The sequence below is a fragment of the Poecilia reticulata genome, chromosome 22 (assembly GCF_904066995.2).
Source record: "Poecilia reticulata chromosome 22, P_reticulata-male-v2, whole genome shotgun sequence".
Taxonomy (NCBI): Eukaryota; Metazoa; Chordata; class Actinopteri; order Cyprinodontiformes; family Poeciliidae; genus Poecilia; species Poecilia reticulata.
In genome coordinates this window covers 8,774,011-8,795,281 of record NC_088851.1, presented here as the reverse complement: position 1 = coordinate 8,795,281, position 21,271 = coordinate 8,774,011, and the positions used below count along the sequence as shown (strand labels likewise).

Genomic DNA, 21,271 nt, shown 5'->3' with positions numbered 1-21,271 from the left:
ATTTTTATTTTCTCACATATATCCTTAAATAACTCGGAGGACAGATTAGATTAAGTTTTGCGGGGTGAGAAATGTGAGACGGGGGGAGATCTGAATAGTCTCCTGCTGTGAAACCGCATTTACAGTGTAAACGTGGCAACAGCTTTAGCTCTTGTGAAGGAAAACATTTTTAAAAAAGCACACCAACATAAACTTTTCGTTTCTAGTGCAAATATCTTAGTACACCTTAAATAAGACACAACTAACCTATTAGTAACTTTTCAGCAAGATACAGGAGCTTGTTTTAAGTAAATAATTCTCTAATATTGATAAAAAATAAATCCATAACAAGAATTTTTTTTATATGTTATAAATGAAATAATTTGCAAGTGGAACTAGTACTTTTTAAAAATCAATATCATGAAATTATTTACTTAAAACAAGCTTATATATCCTGCTGGAAAGCTACTTGTAAATTAGCTTTGTCTTATTTCAAATGTACTAAGACACTTCCACTAGAAACTAGACAAAATATCCTTCGTCAGATTTTTTTTTAATGTGAATTTTATGGGATACTTTGAAGTGTCTGTGCTCTTTTCAGCATTCGAGTTCGGTTAATTTTCCTCCGTCCTGCTTTATCTGATCCTGGGAGAAGAGCCGGGAAAGAGAGTCGCAGCCGACCGACAGCCGCCTCCGGTATGAACAAACGAGTTGGGAGGAGGGGCAAAAAATAAAATAAAAATCAACACATAATACTGTGGGTGTTGGTCAGTGTATCGTAGAGAAGAGGAGGGTGAGGCCGAGGGGGTGTGGGGGGGACAAAAGGTTCAAGGCTGGGTCACTGCACTGGGCTCCTTGTCATAGATGTAGCTGCCCACGCCGCCAGTGTTGACGCCTGGAGAGACCAAAAAGGGAGAACAGTGGGAGAAGAGTCAGGAGGGGGGAAAACAAGGCGAAACATCAGCAGGACGGGTCGCTGCACAGTCACAGTGGAAAAGGCTGCTTAGAAACACTTGTGTGACATTCTCTTTTCAAGTGTCAGTCGGAGATTTGTGGGTCGACAGCGCCCCCTAGCGGTTACCTTTGGGTCCAAAGAGGACGGCGTAGCAGGGTTTGTGGCAGTAGGGCTGGCCGTCATGCTGGAGGGGGAGGGGAGGAGACGACGACAATTAGTTTGACAAAGTTACTCTGAAATGGAACGAAATAATAATAATAATAAAAAAATAATAAATCTCTCACAGCTACAGATTAACGTTACATATGCACGAATAAAAATCAGACTACAGCTGATGTTAACCTCTACAAAACGGCGGTGAAAATCTTCTGGGGAATCAAATCTTGACCTTTTTGCATTATATTTAATTTATTAGAGAGCTTCTGAATTAATCTTACGTAGACGTAATAAAAGACTCAAAGAAGTTTGCTGTTGGAAATATGAAGTGACCTTTTCAATTAACTCCTCCTCCTCAGAACAGCTGATATTGTTGGCTTGGAGGTGGAAACGGTGGGGATCTATACTGTCAATATTTCCTATGTGCTACTACCCAACTTGATTGTGGTCACTTAAGTTGTTAGTTTTTGGTAAGTATTGCGTAACCTTTTAAAAACCACTGTCCAGTGTAATTTTTTTCCACCAACATTTTTCCTCTGACTAAAATAAATAACACCAGTGTGATGGAGAATCTGTATAGGAAGGGTGATGGCAGGACGGACTAGAGGAGACGTGCAAAAAGCATCAGCTGTCATGATGAAATGAATAAAGATTTTTCAGTTTATTACTGAGGAGGGTGTAAATAAGTGTCAATACAGGATTACATTTTTTTCTTATGTAGAAAATTGTTTATTATCTTCATTCTGACTTTCAATCAGAAACAAACTTCTCAGTTGAACGAAAGTGTGCACTTTTACATCCAAATCTGCTCAAAGTCTACGAATGTTTCATGAATGACGGTTTTAATTCAATGCTTTTAACAGGTCTGTGTTAGGCGGCACAGTAAAAACCAAAACCTAATGCGTGCTGTCACCTCTGCGTGGCTGCCAGGAGCCAGAGTCTTGCTGCACCTCTCGCAGCGCAGACAGGGCCGGTGCCAGTCCTTCCCCAGGGACGTCACCTTCTCAGCTAAAGGGACGGAAACCAGACACACATTTCATACGTCAGGCGCTTTGCGCGTCCGAGCCTTTTCCTGTAAGGAGGTGTTTTAACGACTCACCAAAGTACACCTTCTTGTTGCATCGGGGACAAAGGTTGGCCTCGCCGGAGAAAGTGGTGATGCTGCCAGCTGCAGAAAATGAAAAAATAAAAATAAATTACACCTAGAGGCAAGTCTCTAAAGAGCAAATGTGGAAAAAATAAAAAATATAAAAATGAATGAGAACTGATGAATGAGTATTAGTCTGGTCCTGCTAGGTGTGAACTCCACTGGGGCAATAATGAAAGGACAGAAAAGAAATGTTACGTTTTATGGATCTCAAGGGAAGTTTATATAAAACACCCAAATATTGCCAAGTTCAGACATTTAACTCATTGTTTCCCATCAGACTCAATCATAAGGCATGCTCTGTAACAGCGCGAGATGACAGGAGACGTGCTCTGATTGAACAGCAGCTTCCACGTTTTCCCACACAAACACGCGGCTCAGCAGACCGACGGATCCAAAACATGAAGCATTCACACTCAGAACCTTCCCACATTTTCTCATGCTACATTTTATTCGACAGCTAAACACAAATTAGACCTTAATTGCAAAAAAATGGAAGGACAATTAGAAATGATTTCAAAAATGTTCACATCAAAAAAAAAAACAAAAAAAAAACGTGTAACATTTGTATTTACCCCCTTTTATCCTGATATTCTCTAAGTTCTGTGCAGCCAGTTATGCGCTGCATCTAATTTACTAATTAGGGGTCCAGTTAAACATCTACATTTCCAATTAGGTGCCTTTTAGGGCATCTAATTACATAAAATCCCCCTGTGTGTTATTTAATCTCTGTGTAAATCCAGCTGTTCTTTGTTAGAGAGGATTAGAGAACAAACAGCGACAGGCAGACTAGCAACACAGCAGACAGGAGGAAATCCTGGAGACGTTTGAAGCGGGGTTAGGTCTCAAAGCCACATCTCAACTTTGAACGTCTGTCAGAACTTTGTTCAGTCCAAAGTGTGAGACAGAAACGCCTTCCTAAAACTGCGTGAATCTGGCGGGCTGCGGCGTTAACGAGGGAAGCAGCCGATGGGGCCGAATACCAATGCACGGCGCACTTTTTAGATTTTGACATTTAAAAAAAATTTTTGAAAACTGTCTTTGACTTTCACTTCACAGCTATGCAAAGAAAAAAAAACTTTTGTAAACATGTTCTACCCAGAACTCCTCAAATGGCAGTTTTAGCTCCACCTGGTTCAAATTATATTTCCGTATTAAAAAAAATCTATTAAGCACCTTTTCCAACTAATCAGATTAATCGTCGTTAAAAAAAACAAAAACAAAAAAAAAACAAGAGAATGACTCAAATACTCGTTAGTTGCAGCCTTCATGTCGAACTCCCAAACAAAGAGAGAACGTCAGATCATTTTCTCATGTAGATTTTAAACCGATAGCAGAATTCGTCTGAAATACCTTTTGATGGCACCTTTGGCGCGTACACACGCTTCTCTTCGACTTTAGAGGCCGAATCCCCACCGGTGTTGTTGGCTGGAGCATCGTACACATAAGAACCTGCTCCTCCAATGTTAACACCTCGGGTAGAGTAGGAAGATGAAAAAAAGATTTAGAATTACACAGATTTAGTGGATACAATATTCATTTCATGAATTATCTGCATTAAAATGTTCCAGATTATATTTTCGTATAACAGGTAAGGAGCTAAATATAGAGAGTTACACGCATCTAACCAGCAGAGAAACTCTGCATAAATAAATCAAATGGGTTTTTAATAATGTAACGGTGGGAGTGCAGTTCACCTTTTGGCCCAAAGAGGGCAGCATAGCATGGTTTGTGGCAGTAGGGCCTTCCATCGTGCTGCAGGGAGAGAGAACATATCATTGTTAGCGGGAGAAAAACCCCAAACTGATTCACTTGAGTACATAAAACAGAAGGGAAGCTGGACATGATGTGTGTGTGTGAAGTCATAACGTTCACACACTTTAAAAATGTTGCAGAGGAAGGAACATGTCCAAAAATTGAGCTTTTTTTATTTATCCTTCTGCCACGTAATGATGAAGTCGTTGTCACAGGGTGTTTTAACCTAAAATAACGAGCGCTACTGTATCCAGGGAACTGGTCTCTGTTGATGAATTCACACACGCACGCACACACACACACACACACACTTCAATGGGAGCTTTGTGTCTGCACATGTGTGACAGACATCGTGTTTCCATTCCCAAGAAAAAAGGGGGAGGAAAAAGGAAAAAAAAAAAAAAAAAATCAAAATGGTGACATAAAAGGTCTTGAATCCGATGCACACTGGGAATGTGTCAGCCACCGCAGAAACATGTGATGGGTGAAGGGAGTCGGGGGCGAGGGGCCACCGGTGTGTGTGCAGGCTCCGATGCCCATAGATGAGAAAAATGAGCGAGCAGGTGGCGAGACCTGCAGGGTGATGAGTGGAAAACCAGCCACTGCTCACTTTGCCATGGCCACCTGAGCTCTTTATTTATTTTTTTCTTCCTTGTAGGACAGCGAAGAAGAAAGAAAAGCTCGCTCTCTGACTTTAATAATGCATCAGCCGTGACAGTATCGGCTGTTGTTAAAGCCGCCACACTCTCTCCCTCTGGCCCTCGTGTTCGGCTTTTACGAGACTCCCAACGGTACGGAGTCGGACTCCGACTCTGACATCTTCCTCGGGATCCGACCGTACTGACGGACGGACGGGATGCAAAGTGAACTCAAAAATGGATTCGCCACTCAAAGAAAAGCCCACTCTCTTCCCAGCAGTTAAACCTCCCACACTGTCACGCACACTTAAGGTTTGCTCCAACTCTGCGCTCTGATTTCTCAACCACTGCTCACCTTTCAGCTGCTAAATCATCTCCGAAGGTTTAGCTGCTTTACTTTTTCATTTTCTCCAGACAAACTCCCTGTCATCCATTTCAGGGTGAGTTATTACTTAATAAGACCCCTATTTATGAAGTTAAAGTTCATGTTTCTTCTAGGATTTCCTGATGAACCCTGGAATCAGCAGCAGTTCAGGAACGACCCGTCGCTGCAGGTCATGTAAGCGAACAGAGCCGTATTTCCTTCCTGTATTGTCTGAGTTTAATCATTTTAGATGGCTGAAAATAAGAGCAGTGTTATAGAAAGAGTTTACATTAGCTGAGCCTTCTAAAAACATTTTTGACACATTGAACTTTTCCACAGTTTCTCACATTACAACGTATTTCATCAGGATTTTATCTAACGGAACAATAATGTCCCGGAGAAATGAAAGAACGTCCATAGCGTGATGCTACCAAAAACCATTGTTTTCCACATTAGGGTGCACGTTTTGTTTCACTAACTAGATGCCTTCTGTGGCATATAGTCGGTTATTTAGCTGCCTTATTAGTGAATTAGTTCAGTGCAGCCAATCTTAACTGACCTAAAACAAGAGAAATGAATTTGTTAAGACAGTGAGATATTTATTATCTTTAAAAATGCGGTTTCAACTGTAAGTGACGCTTTCTAAATTTAGGCTTTTAAATCAAATGTCAGATTACACTTTAATATCAAACTGTGCAGTTTGAATATCAGGGGCTTTCGAGGGTTTTACACAGAAATCAAGCACTGATTTAGCGCGACTGTCCCTGATCATTCTGACATTTTTATCCAGGCCCATTAGGCTCATGTGATGACTGCTGACCCCCCCCCCCCGAGTGATGCAGCTGACCCTAAAGCAGCCAGAAGAGCCAGTGCTCATCAGCAAAGTGCCGAAAGCTTGCAAATGCAGATGAGAAGCGGACCTTTAAGTCGCTGTAGTTGAAAACAACCGGTAGCTTTTATTCCATTTGCGAGAAAGTGAACATATCTGAACGTACGAGTGTCTCACTTTGACCGGATTTGAAGCTGTTAAAGATTAAGTCAAACATTTTAACCCAGCATATGCGCTAATTCGTGACCATTAGGATTTATAGATGTTAACTGAGTCCAGATGGTTCTGACGTTCCAGCAGTGTTGGGTTAAAAAAAAAAAAAACACCTCCGAATGTGCTGGAACAAATAAAGCCATGCTCTTTCAGGGTCAACAACGGAGACTTGTCACGTCGCATGTTGGAGGTCGCCCCGGGGGAATACCGCTGCCCTCGTTTAGCCCACAGACGTCAGGCCGCTCTGGGCCGCATCCTGTCCCTCCGTCTCCTTTTAAAGCAGCAGTCTTCGTCCTTCTGGGGTTCGCAACCTTCCACATACCGGGCCTGAGAGGATAACAAACAGCACTCCCGGACAATCCCTTTTAAACATTTCTTTCCAGAAGGAACGTCACCGGGCCTCGAGTTTCCATGACGACGATCGAGCAGAGATTCGTCTTCCTGTTAAAGTAAGAATTGTGGTGTGGGGAGGGACTTGGATGCCCTCCATGGAGCAGAGGATGGCGGGAAGAGCGAGCGAGGGCCTCAGAGAGAGACTGTGTGCGACTACAGTACTGCAATCAGGCAGAGATTAAACGGCAGACAAGCATCCTTTGGGGTCTGTGGGGGAAATTGCTTTTGTGTCCAAAGAAGTTGAGATCACATCCTCTTTGACCAAAAGGAAAAAAAAAAAGAGCGGGAGATCAAGAAGAGTGTTTAAAAAAAGAAAGAAAAAAAAAAGAAAACATAGTTGCCCGGGTCATGAACGGGTAAATCAAAAACGATGAGATGAGAAAATCCTGAAAAGGCAGAAGCGGACAGTGAGCAGTGCAGCGTCAGGGGAACCTGACTGAGATGTGATACTGCAGTCTGACTCTGCAGGACAGAGAGGGAGGATCTGAAAACGGCTCATCCTGCAGGGCTGGAGGGAGTAAAACGTCCCATGAAGAACCGACATATCGAGACACACACAACAGGCCCGGAAAACGGAAAGCAGACACAAATATATCTGGTGACAGATGCACAAGGACTGTGACATATCATGACCCAGAGAAGGACAAATAACACTTCGATACGTCACAGGACCTTTTAAAAGAGACTACGGACTCGTGTCACACGACACCTCAGGGCCAAAAGGCCAAAATTCAGAGATTCTGTCTGTAAGTCTGATAATCACCAGGCAACAATCGATTCTGGCTCTTAGACGTTGCAGTAGCACTGCAGGAATACTAAAGTCCTAAAGGTTGCAGACCTGTGACTACTGTGCTGCGTCGTCTCGTCTCATTCTTTTATCTGATCATATTGCCATGTGTTATCGTAGTTTATATCTTGGTAAAGTTAACTGTGTGTTGTTGTTATACTTTGTGCAGCACTTTGGTCAACTTTCATTTTAAAAGTATAAGAATATAAAAACAAAAAACAACAAAAGGCTGACTTGACTTCAAGAAGTCAGACTAGGATTCTCTTGCAAAAATGATTTGTAATCTCAATGACAAGGTTAAAAAAATAAAAAATAAAAAAATGTAAAAATCATTAATGAATAATGGTTGAAACAAATGAGCTCATAAAGCAAAAACATCTTCCTCCGACACAATGTCTACACGGCAATTGAAACTAATTTGGGGAAAAAACAAAAATTTTATCTTTTCATGGAGACAAATATATATATACACACATTATATATACATTGGTGAAGCTTCAAACGCAGCCAAGTGATTCCACACTTTTTTCCTCTGAGCTCTTTCACAGTTTGAACCCACTGACCTCTGCGTGGCCTCCTGCATTCAGAAGCTTGTTGCAGCGGTCACATTTGAGGCACAGTTTGTGCCAGTCCTTCCCCAGTGATGACACCTTCTCAGCTGCAAATCAAAGACAAAAGACAGAAGGGAAGTAGGATCAATGCAAACATTCACATCAAGCAACATTTGTGCAGATTACTGTGAATAATCCCCCTTTGGCCCCTCTATCAATTGTGCATGTTTGTATCACAGAGCGCCCTTCAATCAGCCACTGCGGGGAGGAATGACGTCCCCCATTGCTTCACCATCTACAATAATGATTGGTTTGTGCTGTGTTGTCTCTGGCCTTGATGGGGATGCTGTCATCACGCCAACAGAGGGATTGTTTTCTTGGAGGCGGGAACAGTGGGGATGCCTGTGTACAACACCGGGATACGGCGATGATGTCATAGTCGGGCTAACTGACAGCGGCGTTAGAAACAGCGGGGGGGATCCATATCTAACCCAGATTCTTTGAATAATCTATTAAAAAAAACAACAACAAAAAAAAAGAAAACATACACACACTCCCTTCCCCCACCCTGATGCACACGACCACCTCCCCCCCCTCCCCTAAGCCCCATTTCGGTGCACTTCTCCTGCAGTCGTCCATCCAGACAGGCGAGGGACGCAAAACGTACACTTCAAAACAACAAATCACCATTGCCTCCAAACAATGGGCCCCAAGGAGTCATCCTGGCAGCAGAGGAAACACCTTCTCTTATCAAGGAACAGCAAAAATAGCCGGATACTTCGGCCCGTTTCCTACATGCCCCAGCTCATAAAGCACACAAACATGTGCGCACGCAGCCAGCTCATATGCAGACATTAAGGCTCTTGTTCCTCCACGCTGCAACATAGCTTCATGTTATAGTATATATTTATGGAAAGGTTTAAAAAGAAAATAATAATTACTGTCTGCAAGCGAAAGATGAAAAGAGAGAGTAGCCTTAGTGGGAATGTACTTTTTTTTGGATGATGAAAAGACATAAACAGCATAGATGCACAAATCAGATTTGTGTTTGATTATAGATCTCGCTCTGCACTAAGTCTGAAACATTTCACTGATATTTCAAAATAGTTAGCTTTGAGTCTTCCTCCCTCAGTAATAGCTTCCACACTGCAGAGTTTTGTGGTCACTGCAATCTGATATTATTTAAGAAGGGTGTGTTCGTTGCTTGGAAAACGATAGTAATTTTGAGTTCTCAATCAAAGTGAGCTAAAAAATATGAAACTCTGAATATTGCCTGGTACATTTCTAACAAAAAAAAATGTTAGCGTTGAAAGATGTCATTTTCTAAAAAAAAAAAAAAAAGTTATTCCTTTAAAGAATAAACTTATGAAAACTTATGAATACATTAGATCAATTGCCACATGACTTCACTAAAACATTTATTTAAAAAAGAAAAAAAAAATCAAAGTTCTTCTATTAAAAAAATGCATAAAACCCCCAAATAGCCACACGTAACACTTTTTGATTATAGAAAATCTGCAGGTTTACAGCTAGACTGTCTCCTTGGACTGACTCTCAATTACTTCTTTGTAAACCTGATTAAATCAACTTTGGGTAATGAAGTTAAATTTGATTTGATAAAAATTACAAAGGAATCACATTATATTATCCAGTGGAAAATAATTCCCTCAGGATTGATTCGAGAGATGAGATTACTCTGTTCTTTCTCCAGTCGCACTCTGCTAACTCTGTCAATTACGACAAATGGATCACAAGACCAGGGAAAAAACTCACACTGTGCATGGAAGCGGGGTCTTGGAAAAAGACCAAGCGCTGGACAACTTCTTAAGTCCAGCAATTCACGCTGCAATTTACACAATAAATTGCAGCTTGAATAATTTTTATTTCTTAAACCAGAGAGAAATATTTCAAGCTAAAGAAAAGAATCTGCCTTTTGACAAATATAGTCCTCGGCGTCACAACTCTAGTAAATGGAAACGCACCGCCATAGTTAGGTTTTTAAGGTCACCTTTAACAGAAAACAGATCGAATTCTTGACAATAAAAAAATACCTTTCCATCAGGAATCTGTGAAATATTATTCACAACCTAAAAAAAAAACACAGAGCGAGAACAGAAAGCAGAGGTGAGCACCAGGTGTGCTTTTGAATCGCTGTTCACCCCAGAATCATGAAACAGCTGCAATTGGGGGTCCAAGGGAAGAAACAAATACACACACACGACTCAGAGAAAAACCAAAACACTTCATGCAATAACATGAGGTGACTGCAGGTGTTGTTTGTGAGCATAAAGTTTCGTGGGTAAGAATTCTCTGTAGCTTTTACATCTTGCTACACAAAAACGCAACTACGTAGGTGTAAGAATAACATTTTGACAACTACATCGGTGAGGTGCACGAGTAAAGAAACAGACTGATTATGTGAGAAAAAGAGAATTTTAGCTGCTTCCATTCATTCGCACCGAATTTTAACACATCCTCAGCAACAATGCTGACCAGAATCTTAAAGGAAATTCCTGTTTATCTTTTCTTTTTTTAACATTTGTGTCAAATTGTCATTCATAAGAAAATTGACATTCCATGTCTGTGCAACCCAGTAAGTAGTTCCCTTTTCGCTACAACTTCAGCTCCAAAAAGTAAAAACAGGATGTGTTCAGATTCTCTTGAAAGTAGATTTGCATCAATTCCTCTCATGTCTGAGGTCACCGTATGACCTTTCAAATGTTGACAGAATGGCGCAGAAACCGAGTACTGGAAAACTGCCTGGGTGTCCTTGGGGAAATCTATTTGTCAATGACTCATTCACAAAAACGGACTCAGAGTTTTAAAAGTCAGAGGATGAATGGATACACACTTCAGGGGGACTGCTGCTTGTTCTCTGCAGATGTCCACCGTTTAATAGTTCCCACTTTGAAAAAGACGTTAATCTAACAAGAAGGGTGAACTCATCTGGCGTATTAAGTGCAAGAAAAGGGAGGGTGGGGGTTTGGCTGGCCTAGATAAACTGAGTCACTATCTGCCCTCGTCATCCTTTATTCAGTCCAGACTAATGCACCAAGAAACAAAATGCGTTGCGTAACAATAAACAATCACGGTATCCTAAAATAGTGAACACGTGGGAACAAATGATGCAAATGAAAAAGCTGCAGCGCATCCTCCCGCCTACATGAGGGTAAAAACCCCCACCGGTTTAAAACAAACAAACAAGGGGGAGCAACTTGACAGAAACTCACGTTGGCAATGTCAACAGTGAAGAGGACGTGCCAGATCCTGCCTGCTCTCTATCCAAAGCCCACAAAAAAGGGGGGATTCCTGGGAATGTTGACGTAAACACAGGTGGAAAAAAACTCCAACTGAAAGGTTCTCGTACATCTTACCTGACCTACGCTGACAGAGCCATGGGGAAGTGGATCATTTTCAGTGAACTGGGCATCTCTTTGTTGTCATCCTTGCAAATGACAAGCATCTCTCCTATTGGATGTTCTGCACGGATTTAGCAGCTGCACAGATTAAACATGGAAGACTAACTAAAGATATTTAAATAGTCCATAATTTGGGGTGCAAGCATGTAAAGGCCTTCATTTGTGGAAACGGTTTCATGTGAGATATGATTGCTGCCGAGGCATTTAGAGGCTCTTTGGATTTGACAGACTGTTCGTGTTTATGTAATTGAGAGCCGGTGCCTTCAAAAACGAGAATGTCAGCGCTGACTTTAAACCCTGACGAACAGAGCGCGGTCCCTACAGTGACGCCGAGCTGGACAGGGGTCGACGCCAGAGGTCGATTGATACCTGCACCTCTGAAAGCTCTTTAACTTAATTTCTTCATGTCCAGGAGTCTCTGATTGCATTGTCAGTGTGGTTTTAATCACAGAGACAATCTGCATCCGACTCTCACTTACCAACGCAACTATTACAGCATCGTGCAAATGTATTCACCCCCCCGTCAACTTGTCCTCATCACGTTGTGTTACAAGCACAAACTCTTTTTAGAAGGATTTTATGTGCGACCAAAACGAAATAGTGTACAACTTGAAATAGTAAGGATGTTGATATTAGTTTATTTAGACAACGGAAACGTGGTATTCACTGCAAAAACTCAAGATCTCACCAAGTATTTCTGGTCTTGTTTCTAGTGCAAATCTCTTAGTGCACTAGAAATAAGACACACCTAAAATTGATAAAAAAGATATCGATCAAACCAAAAAGTACAAGTTCCACTGGCATTTTATTTCATTTATGGGAAAAATGTCTTGCTATATGCAAAATAATCTGCCTGTGGAATTAGTACGCTTTTGTCATTATAAAGCAATATCGACTAAAGAAACCTTCCTATATCTTGCTGAAATTTTATTCGTAAGATATTTGCACTAGAAACTGGACAAAAATACTTGTTAAGATTTGGTCATTTTGTGGCAGCGTTTAGCCTTTTTTTTTTACTCTGATACGTCTAAATAAATTAATCCAGACCAGCAAACACAACAGACGGACGAGGGACAAAGTTATAGTGACATTCAAAGCAGAACTTTCACATGATGATACACAATGACAGCGGGATGATGCTGTGGGATGTTTCTTTTCCAGGAGAGTCAGGGAAGCTGCTCAGAGTTAATGGGGAAACAGGGATAGTGGGAGAAAACCCATTAGTCAAAGTCCAGATCTAAGTCCTTAGACCTTTAGAAAGGAAATGCAAGCCACGTTTTTTCTTTTTCTTTTTAACATTTTTGAAAACTATGATTAGCCACGACTTTGTGGGGATCTATCATATAAAATCCTAATAAAACACGTGGAGGTTGATGGAACCATTAAACATGTATACCCAAAAACAGAGCAAAAAAAATACATTAAAAACATTAAACCTAACCCCAAAAGTAGAAAAAACCTCAACTGTATAGGAAAAAAATATAACACGACCAGCTTGATCTGTAATGAACTGCAAATAAACAAGGCAACGTTCTCCACAACAAAACAAAGGAAAGCATCTGCATGTCACTTTACACCCTGCATAATATAATTTCACAAAAGGTTATTTCTGGTAAATTGTAGTCAAATGATTTTAACTAAGGGGAATAAAAAGGTCCATTCAACATCAAATAGATTTAGCATTAGCGAGCATGAATTACTCGTGATTGGGTTTGAGATCGTCCGAGCATCCATGCCGTTGACGTCACAAAAAGCCTCTTGGAAGCTCTAATTTAATTCTCCCCGTTGGCTTCGGTTGTGAGATGCACTTTTAGTCTAGACTGCCCTCAGAGCCGGGTTTTCCACAAAGGCAGCAGCTTGGGAACAGACCTGCAACAAATGGTCCACAAACACAGAATAATTGGACGGAGCATTAGGAAACGGAGCACTAACGAGCAGCCTTCTGAGGGGAAACATTAAGCCGCATTTCTCCCAATGACTTAATTACCTCTCCCCGATTGTCAGCAGTGACAGAGCAGCTACGCCGAAGCTGCCGGTGGACTCGTTTTTGTTTTTTTTTTAACTGGGGGGGAGAGATTGTCCCCGTTTTTCTCACGAGTGATCGACGAGAACAGAGCGCCGAGCAAGATTTACACAGCCGAATTCACAGCATTTAAAAAAAAAATAAAAAAACACACAAAAACAACAGGAAGCACCGTCGGTAGGTCTGGGTTTGGAAATCTAATATGTGTGTTTACTTATCACTCAATAATTCGATCAGTGTGTAACAGGCGGAAATGTAATTTGCTTGACAAGGAAGAGGACAACAGAGCTTTCTGATCAGGAGCTGGTTTCTGTAAGAGAAAAATCTGGTCATCGTTTGGATTCATCAGGTAGTAATAACAAGCTACAGTCAGCCATGATGGCTCTGGTGTGACAAACTGATTCGCCTAATGCTGCGTTTTGTGCTGTTCTGTTGCAGCCTGAGCTGACTTGGACCCTTTTCTGCAATAAACCCAACCACACAGCCATCCCTTCATCTTCTTCTTCACCCTCTTCGTCCAACTAGAAACAGCTGTGTCCACACGGGTGTTTGTGATTTCAGCGTGATAACCGTGGCTCCACGCACCTGAGGAACAGACTGGAGGCCACTCGGTTTGTGTCCCGGGAGAAACAACAACAACTAACCAAAGGGAAAAAATGAGCACCCTGTGTTTTCCTGTCTGCGTCCTTGTTCTACTCTCTGGAGGAAAAACACCCTCCAGCACTTCTGACCTTTTCCTTCACATACAGACAATGGGCATTCATGCACCAAAGGAAAGTTCTCAATAGATAAATATGCTGTGAATTTAGCACATGTTGTTTTTATTGTCTGCTCATTACAAAACATTCGAGATGCAAACTCGATATAACATATTGTTATTATAACATATTATAACATATAACATATAAGCAGTGTAGCTTAATATAATTTAGGAAGATGCTACTATATTAGACTAACTTTAAAAAGGAATTCTGGGAAATCTATCCTGTAAATCCCCCTTAGTTTTATTTTGTAGTGTGGCAGCAGCTTTGGGATGTTGCTAAATCTGGTGAAAGTAACATGGGGCTGACCCTGATGGCAGCGTTAACCAACAGAATTGATTTATTTATGGTCGGTACGCGCTCGTAGCTCCCTGAGCGGCTCACAGTGACTGTTCAGGGTGGTTGTTCGTTTGCTTCACAGCTACTAAAAAACATTGTTTTGGATCCAGCTCACTCCCTGTGGCTGATGCAACCTCATAGCAAAACCAGCTCTGGAGGTCGTCCATTGCCTCAGATGAGGCGAGGCTTCCTCTCCGGGCTCACTACCCATCACCCCTCCCTTTGTGTACAAGCGAGGCCGACCTTGGGAATCCCGCTGGCTGATGTAAATGGACTGCAGTTAACGTGCATCCTGCCTGCGCCGACTAGCAGACCCGCGGGCGAAGCAGCCACTCGACCGTCCATCTTTCTTTGACTTGTTCCTCCGCCCCCCAAAGCTGCTTTCCCTGCACCGAATCTGTTCTCCAAGAAAAAAGGGACACGGTGTCCAAGCTGCGTGCCGTTCAGAAAGATCGAGTGCTTCTCAAACAGGAAGCGGAGTCATTTCTATGACTTTGCATTGTGCACCAGATTGCTTTAATTTGATAATGAGTCCCTAAAGGGAAGAGATCGCACGAGAGTGCCATAAAGTGTAGACAGTTTTAAGTGAGTCTTGAGGCCCAACTGCATGGACTGCATGTCTGTGTGGCAGGATGGTGCAGAGAAGAAGCTCCAGAGTCTAACAGATGAAGTTCTAACTCAATGGAAATTTCTGTTTCCACTTTAAGTACAATTAAATCAGGTTCTATACTTAGAACAGTACAAATATTGTTTGAGGTGCATACAATTTTCATCATCTGACTCATGTCCAAACCAAGTGCATACATCATTTACACAAATTAAAACCTGGAAGACCTCAAAAGGCATCAATTTGGGAATGTGGTGTGTTCCCAAATTGAACTTTCCATCGGATCGATTGGATGCTTTGTTGTCATATCTGTAAAACGGACTCCAGCTATTTCTCTTTACAGTCGTCAATAACCCCAAAAAACACAAACATGACCCCCAGTCTTATCAAGCACCTCAAAGCATACAATGCATGTAGGAGACCTGAATAATAATGCTAGTCTGATATCCGATTTCACTTCTTTCCCAAGTCCTTCTATCTGATTACAAACACAAATGTTTGCAGATATTATTTCCCCAAGTCATTTGTGCAACAGATTTTACTTTGGTAAGCTGTTTCTCATGGTGATACCTCAGCCCCCCGCCCTCAGGTGCTCTCACTGCTCATGTTAGGTTTAACTGGTCTCTCTAACTTGACCTTACTAGAAAGTCTTTTTGCCCTCCGTATTGCTCTGTGATGGACTGGTGTTGTATCCAGGATGTGTCCTGCTAGAGATGGGTACCGACTCCCCTACCAAACCTTGCCGGGATAAGACGGTGGATGGATGACTCGTGCCAGTTGGCTGTGTGGAAATTATGCCAAAAAAAGCTTTTTCTTTTCCATCATCACAAATTTAAACATTACATTTCTAAAACTCTACTGGAAGTTTTTTGTTATTATTATTTCCTTTATTTAACCAGGTAAACTCCTGGTTTAACTGGAACTGTGTGAATAGGCCTCTCACAATGATCAATAAATTAATTAATCGCAGGATAAATTAAAACAAGCTCAATAATTTCCATTGGCATGGTTTATCGTTTTCCTGTTTTCTTCTCTTTCTACCAAAAACTGAATGACAAAGTCTTCTGTATGGTGTTTTGGTTTCAACTAGCCCTTATTTTGAAGGACAACTGTGCTGCTTTGTTCACTCATCTTTGATATTTAATGTCTCCCACTTCTAGTGTTAAATGTTCATTACAATTTAAAGTTTATTGCTTTTTGAAAATGTGTTCTTGCATTATTTTGCCATTACCATGACATTAGTTGAAAATGGTCTCAAAACAATATAATCGGTTATCACAATAATTTCTAGGACAATTTATCGTCCAGCTAAATTTGATATTGTGACAGGCCTCTGTGTGCATTAAAAACAAGACTGGGCTGTTCAGTAGCCAACACTCCAACGAAAGAAATGCCACTCTGTGTATGCTCTAACCTTGACAAATGTTACAGTTTAAGTGCCATTCTGTGATAGTAGGCATACTAATATTTGTGCCAACCTCACCTTTCATTCAGGGAACAGGGAGAATACCGTGTGCGTTAGGATGAGCAACCGACTGTGCTCCTCTATGCTGTTGCATAACAAGTCAAACCGCAGCAACGGTTGTACCTGTGTGCGAAGCAGTGGTAAAAGATGAGCCGTCAGCACCAAGCTTAATGCCATCTCCATTAGAGGATCATATTTGTGCCTCATAAAGGCAGAGAAAGAAGACCCTCGCTAACTGCCGCACAGGAGCTGGTGGGTTATGCAATTCCCAAAAAAAGCAGGAGGAAAAAACCTCAAGAAAAGACGTTACATAAACCGACAAGGCACATTCACCCAGCCCGCTGGGCAGCCAAGTGGAAAACAGGGTGCTCTAGCATTGACAGAAAAGCAGGGTGGGATAAATAACACATATTGTGTGGGATAAAAGTGGGAATAATAGGGGAGAGGTGTGTGGGAAACGGACCGCTGGCCTTTCGTCCGTCCCCTCGGTCTGGTTAGACCGAGGGGACGAAGGTACTCGGGCTCTCTGGAAGGAGAACCGTGCGCAGAGACAGAAAGAGCCCTGTCTGAATAGAGATGTCGCCTCTCATTAGAATGCATGAAGCACTCAGGGAGTCTCCGCTTAAAGAAAGGCAAAACCATCTCACCCTGCTTCCCCCATTCCGTGCAGTTAGAGCGGAAAGGAAAGTGAAGGAGGAATTACAAGTCCTGGGCCGCCACCAAGAGACTGAGAGGAGTCGGTGGATAAAAGAGAGAAAGAAGAAGCTCACCCAGGAGCTCCATTAGTTCCCATTAAGTCCTCGTTTATTCAGTTAGCGGCACAAAGATGCATTGCCCCCGTTTGTCGTGCAAACGATACAGATCAGCTGAATGCAGGCTTGGACTCCATCACATGGCCTGAATTCCCACTGAGCCTGGCTACATGTCTGCCTAGAGTCCCCCCGGTGTATTATTGCAAGCATTTCTGTCCCCTTCCAGATGCGAGGCCACAATGTGGACATGTGGTATTCAACCAACCATACCCATACAATCCCCCGAGACGTTCACATTCTTTCAATACCAACTCTGACGAGGGATTTCCTTTTTTTAATTTTTTTTTTTATTCCTGACGTTTTTCTTTTGGGGTCCCTGAAATCAAATCAGCATTTTAAGTGGCAGAAACTCCAGAAGTAGAGGTAACATTTTCCCCTTAAGTTGCAATTAAGCTAAAACGTCAGTGCCCAATAAAGCTTCAACGGAAAACCAGAGGAATTTCCATCCCAGTCGCGGCTCACCACTGCCCTTTGAAAAAGCATTTCTATTCAGAAAAGATGAAGAAAAAAAATATTTGGTGTTAAATAATGAATCTACTGTTGCTTAACTCCCATGCCGAGGGAACCAGATGGAGGGCCAGGTGGGTTTTTACAGGGTGGGCAAGTAGCTGCTTTTTAGAATACATCGCAAACCGCCAACGCATGAAGAAAAAGGAGAGCTAAACAAGACAGGAAATAGACAATTTTCTCCATCAATGACACACTTTTGAGAACATATGAAAAAATTAAAGGCGTAGTCGTGGAGAGAAGAGAGTCTTTGTTTGGGAACTTCAGTGTATCATATTTGCTTTTTGCAGACGATGTGGTTCTACAGGCATCCTTAGCCAGTGACCTTCAGCATGAAAGCGGTTCAAAACTAGATATTAAGGAGCTGTGAGAGTAAACCTAAAGTTCTGAAGAAAAAGAAAAAGATGGACTAGGAGGTCAGCCTCTGTGGTAGAGTTCAAGTTCCTTGACATCAACCACAAATGATGGTGGAATGGATGAAGACAGCTGGGCTAAAATTCCTTCATGCGGAGATTGGACATGGTCAGGAACTGAACCATTCAGGAGGAGGTCTAGGTAAAGCCCTCGATCCTTCACACAGAAAGGAGTTATGAATCACGATGAATGTGAGATTCAGATAATGACCTCAAGACTGACAGCTTGCTCCATTAGTCAGGGGAGTTCTGCCAAAAGCTGCTGCTCTCCCACATTGAAAGGACTCAAACGTAGAAAAATCTGGTCAAAAGACCACAACTCTCGATTTTCCGATGCGTCAACAAGTCAATTGAAAAAGCACTAAAAAGCAAAGATCTCAAGTCACTGCTCTCGTTAAACCTCAACATGACATATAGTTCATGACCAAAACGAACACACCTTGCATATAAATGACTGAGATTAGCTTCCTTCATTGGTTGGCTGGGCTCACCTTTAGAGAATATCTCAATTATCTATGGGGAGATCTCAAAGACGAGCCACTGCCCCTCCACGTAGAAAGGAGTCAGTTGATGAAAGAGCTGAGCCAAATAGCGAAGTTCTACATTTCTTAGAACCGTCCAACCTTCTCCGATGTTAATAAGAGATGGATCAAGTCCAAAAGAACTGGAAAGAAGGAGGTCAGAGATAAGCCAATGACCTCCAAGTAAAGTCAGCAGTCCTCCAGGGCAAAAGGAGTCCTCTGAGATAGCTCGGGCCTCTGATCAAAACATCTCCCTCTGGAGGTTTTCCGGCCACTTAAAACTCAGCTGGAGAGCATCCGTGGGGAGAAGTCTTCTATATCTTCCTGGACTTTTTACCTTTGAAGCACCACATTCTCATAAGGGGAACACAATGGACAGAAGGATTGATCATCACACCCACTCATGTCTGCTTTGTAACTTCTACATTCCTGCAGACTTGTTAATTCACCCCTGCTCAGAATTCCTCACCTCTTTCAGGAGCAACATTATTGTAAGATGTGTGTGTGTGTGTGTGTGTGCGCGCGTGCGTGTGTAGGTAGTGCTGCTGAACTTTTTTTTTTACAGTATCTGACTGTCATTAAGCATGCTGTTATTGCTGCAGGCCAAATGTTACTCCCACCCTGACCGCTCCATTCCTCCTTGCACATTTCACAGCTTCGCTCTAAAATGACTGAAACGTTAATATTGTCATTAACGCCTCCCTGCACTCCTCCATGAGCCCTTCATCATCTTCATCACTTGCTCCACCCAGAAGGACACACCTCACGCAAAAATAACTGACCCGGACCAAAGTGCGTTACATAAAGACAAATAACACACACCAACGGGGAGCGGTGATTCACACGCTGCAGAGAATTAAGGCTACTCAGAGAAGTGAATACTCATATGTTTGAAATCTGTAAATAAATCTTATTTGTAGGGATGTTATTCCATGCCAGTGACTCCCGGGACCCGGAGGATGAGGAGCAGCTGTGATGCGTGCTGCGGGCCGCTTCTGTTACGTAACAGTCCTTCCATCCACTCACATAATTGCTTTTGACCCCCACTGATGAGCACTGTGAATTGCGTAGAGCTGTGCTTTCTGTGTTTTTTCCAACACAAACAGTGGATTATGAAAAAATCAACAGCACAAGCTTAAATTAAGGGGAAAAAAATTCAACAGAGGAGGATGCACGTGAAGAGCAGAGGATGTAAATTACTGTTTATGTTGAGAATCTGAGCTCCTATAATCTAGGCACATCTCAAACTGTAAGCATCTTTTCATAAAACAGAGCATATAAGTAGTAATCATCCTCGCTGTATGGAAGTATGAGTCAGAGCTCTCGTCATGTGGGTGTTTTGATTTCTCAGTTTTGTTTACAAGGATGAAAAAGATGTACATTTCCAGGTTTCCATCCCACTGACGCAGCGTGATGTTGCTACCATCTTCTGTGAGTGGACACTCTTAGCATATGGCTCTCTTGGCAATAGGTCTCTGACAGCTATTCTCCTGAGCCAACCGCCGAGCTTGGAGCTTTACCAAACACAACAAATTAAAAATGGCACAGATCGGACTCAGAGCGGGATAAATCCTTCATCTGATCTGCAGCAGACGGCACAAACATCACAAATTTCCACACTGACCACCACTTGATGACATAAAGAGGGATCACTCAATGAAAATTGTGTTTGTTTACTTTCTTTTTGTTCATTAACCCCTTCAAATCTACAGCTTTTGGGTTTCACAGAGTTTGTTCAAGTGAATCATTTACTTTTCCAGTGACTATGACCCCTAAAATTGGCCCAGTGAAAGGAATGTTGAGGACTTCTGTGAGGAATCCTTATGGGAAAACTATGAACAGTTTAAATATTTCCCGCCAGTACAGTGATAATTTGTCATAGCCCCAACAGCAGACAAATTTGACCAAATATGTAGGTGCAATGTGTGGAAGATTTGCTCACATTCTAAACTATATATATATATTTTAAAAAGCAGTGTTACTTATTATGTGTCTTCATAGCACAAACATAATTATTACATTAAACAATCGATAACATCTAAAAAACAACACTGCATAAAACGAATGGACCCAAATGTTTACTGTTTAAAAATGTTTACATTTAAATTAGCGCCACCGTTATTATTGGTCAAATGTAATTTAAGCACACTAAAGTCCACTCTGCTTGCATTACTCACCGAAATACACCGTCTTGTCGCACTTGGGGCACTTTGAGGCCATGTTGGAGCTGTAGGAAATGTTGGTCTACTAGTTTTGTCTGTCCACCCGGGATTTCTCCTCTCCTCGTGCTCCGGTTCTCCCAAAACAGCAAGTGTCCCGCCGTCCACAGCAGCCAGAGCATCTATGCCTCATTTGCATATCCCCGCCTACTTCCAACAAAAATCCCGCCCTGACTACTTCAGGGACTGTCGGAAATATTCCTACTTGGCAACAAACCCCCCACCCCCTCCTTCGTAAAAAAAATAATTTCAAATATTTTTTGTGAATATCATAGCTGCATCTGACAACTCTCTTCTCGCCCTTCACTTACTATAATCCAGGCTGAATAATATTTCTGCATGAAGCAGGTATTGAGATGTAGCCTAAAGCATTTCCAATTAGAGCAACAATAGAGATGTGCGGATCAGAATTTTCAAA

General features: G+C 42.0%; 1 protein-coding gene across 1 annotated transcript; it reads right to left on the bottom strand.

Annotated features, from left to right (window-relative positions):
• Positions 1-664: 664 nt before the first annotated feature.
• Positions 665-20,977, bottom strand: crip2 (cysteine-rich protein 2). The gene is made up of 8 exons (XM_008399154.3): positions 20,812-20,977; positions 7,780-7,874; positions 3,935-3,992; positions 3,591-3,710; positions 2,190-2,258; positions 2,004-2,098; positions 1,061-1,118; positions 665-874 (listed from the first exon to the last, which is right to left on the bottom strand). The coding sequence occupies exons 1-8, from the start codon at positions 20,852-20,854 to the stop codon at positions 807-809; spliced, it is 606 nt and encodes a 201-aa protein (XP_008397376.1). The 5' UTR covers positions 20,855-20,977; the 3' UTR covers positions 665-806.
• Between the last annotated feature and the right edge of the window lie 294 nt (positions 20,978-21,271).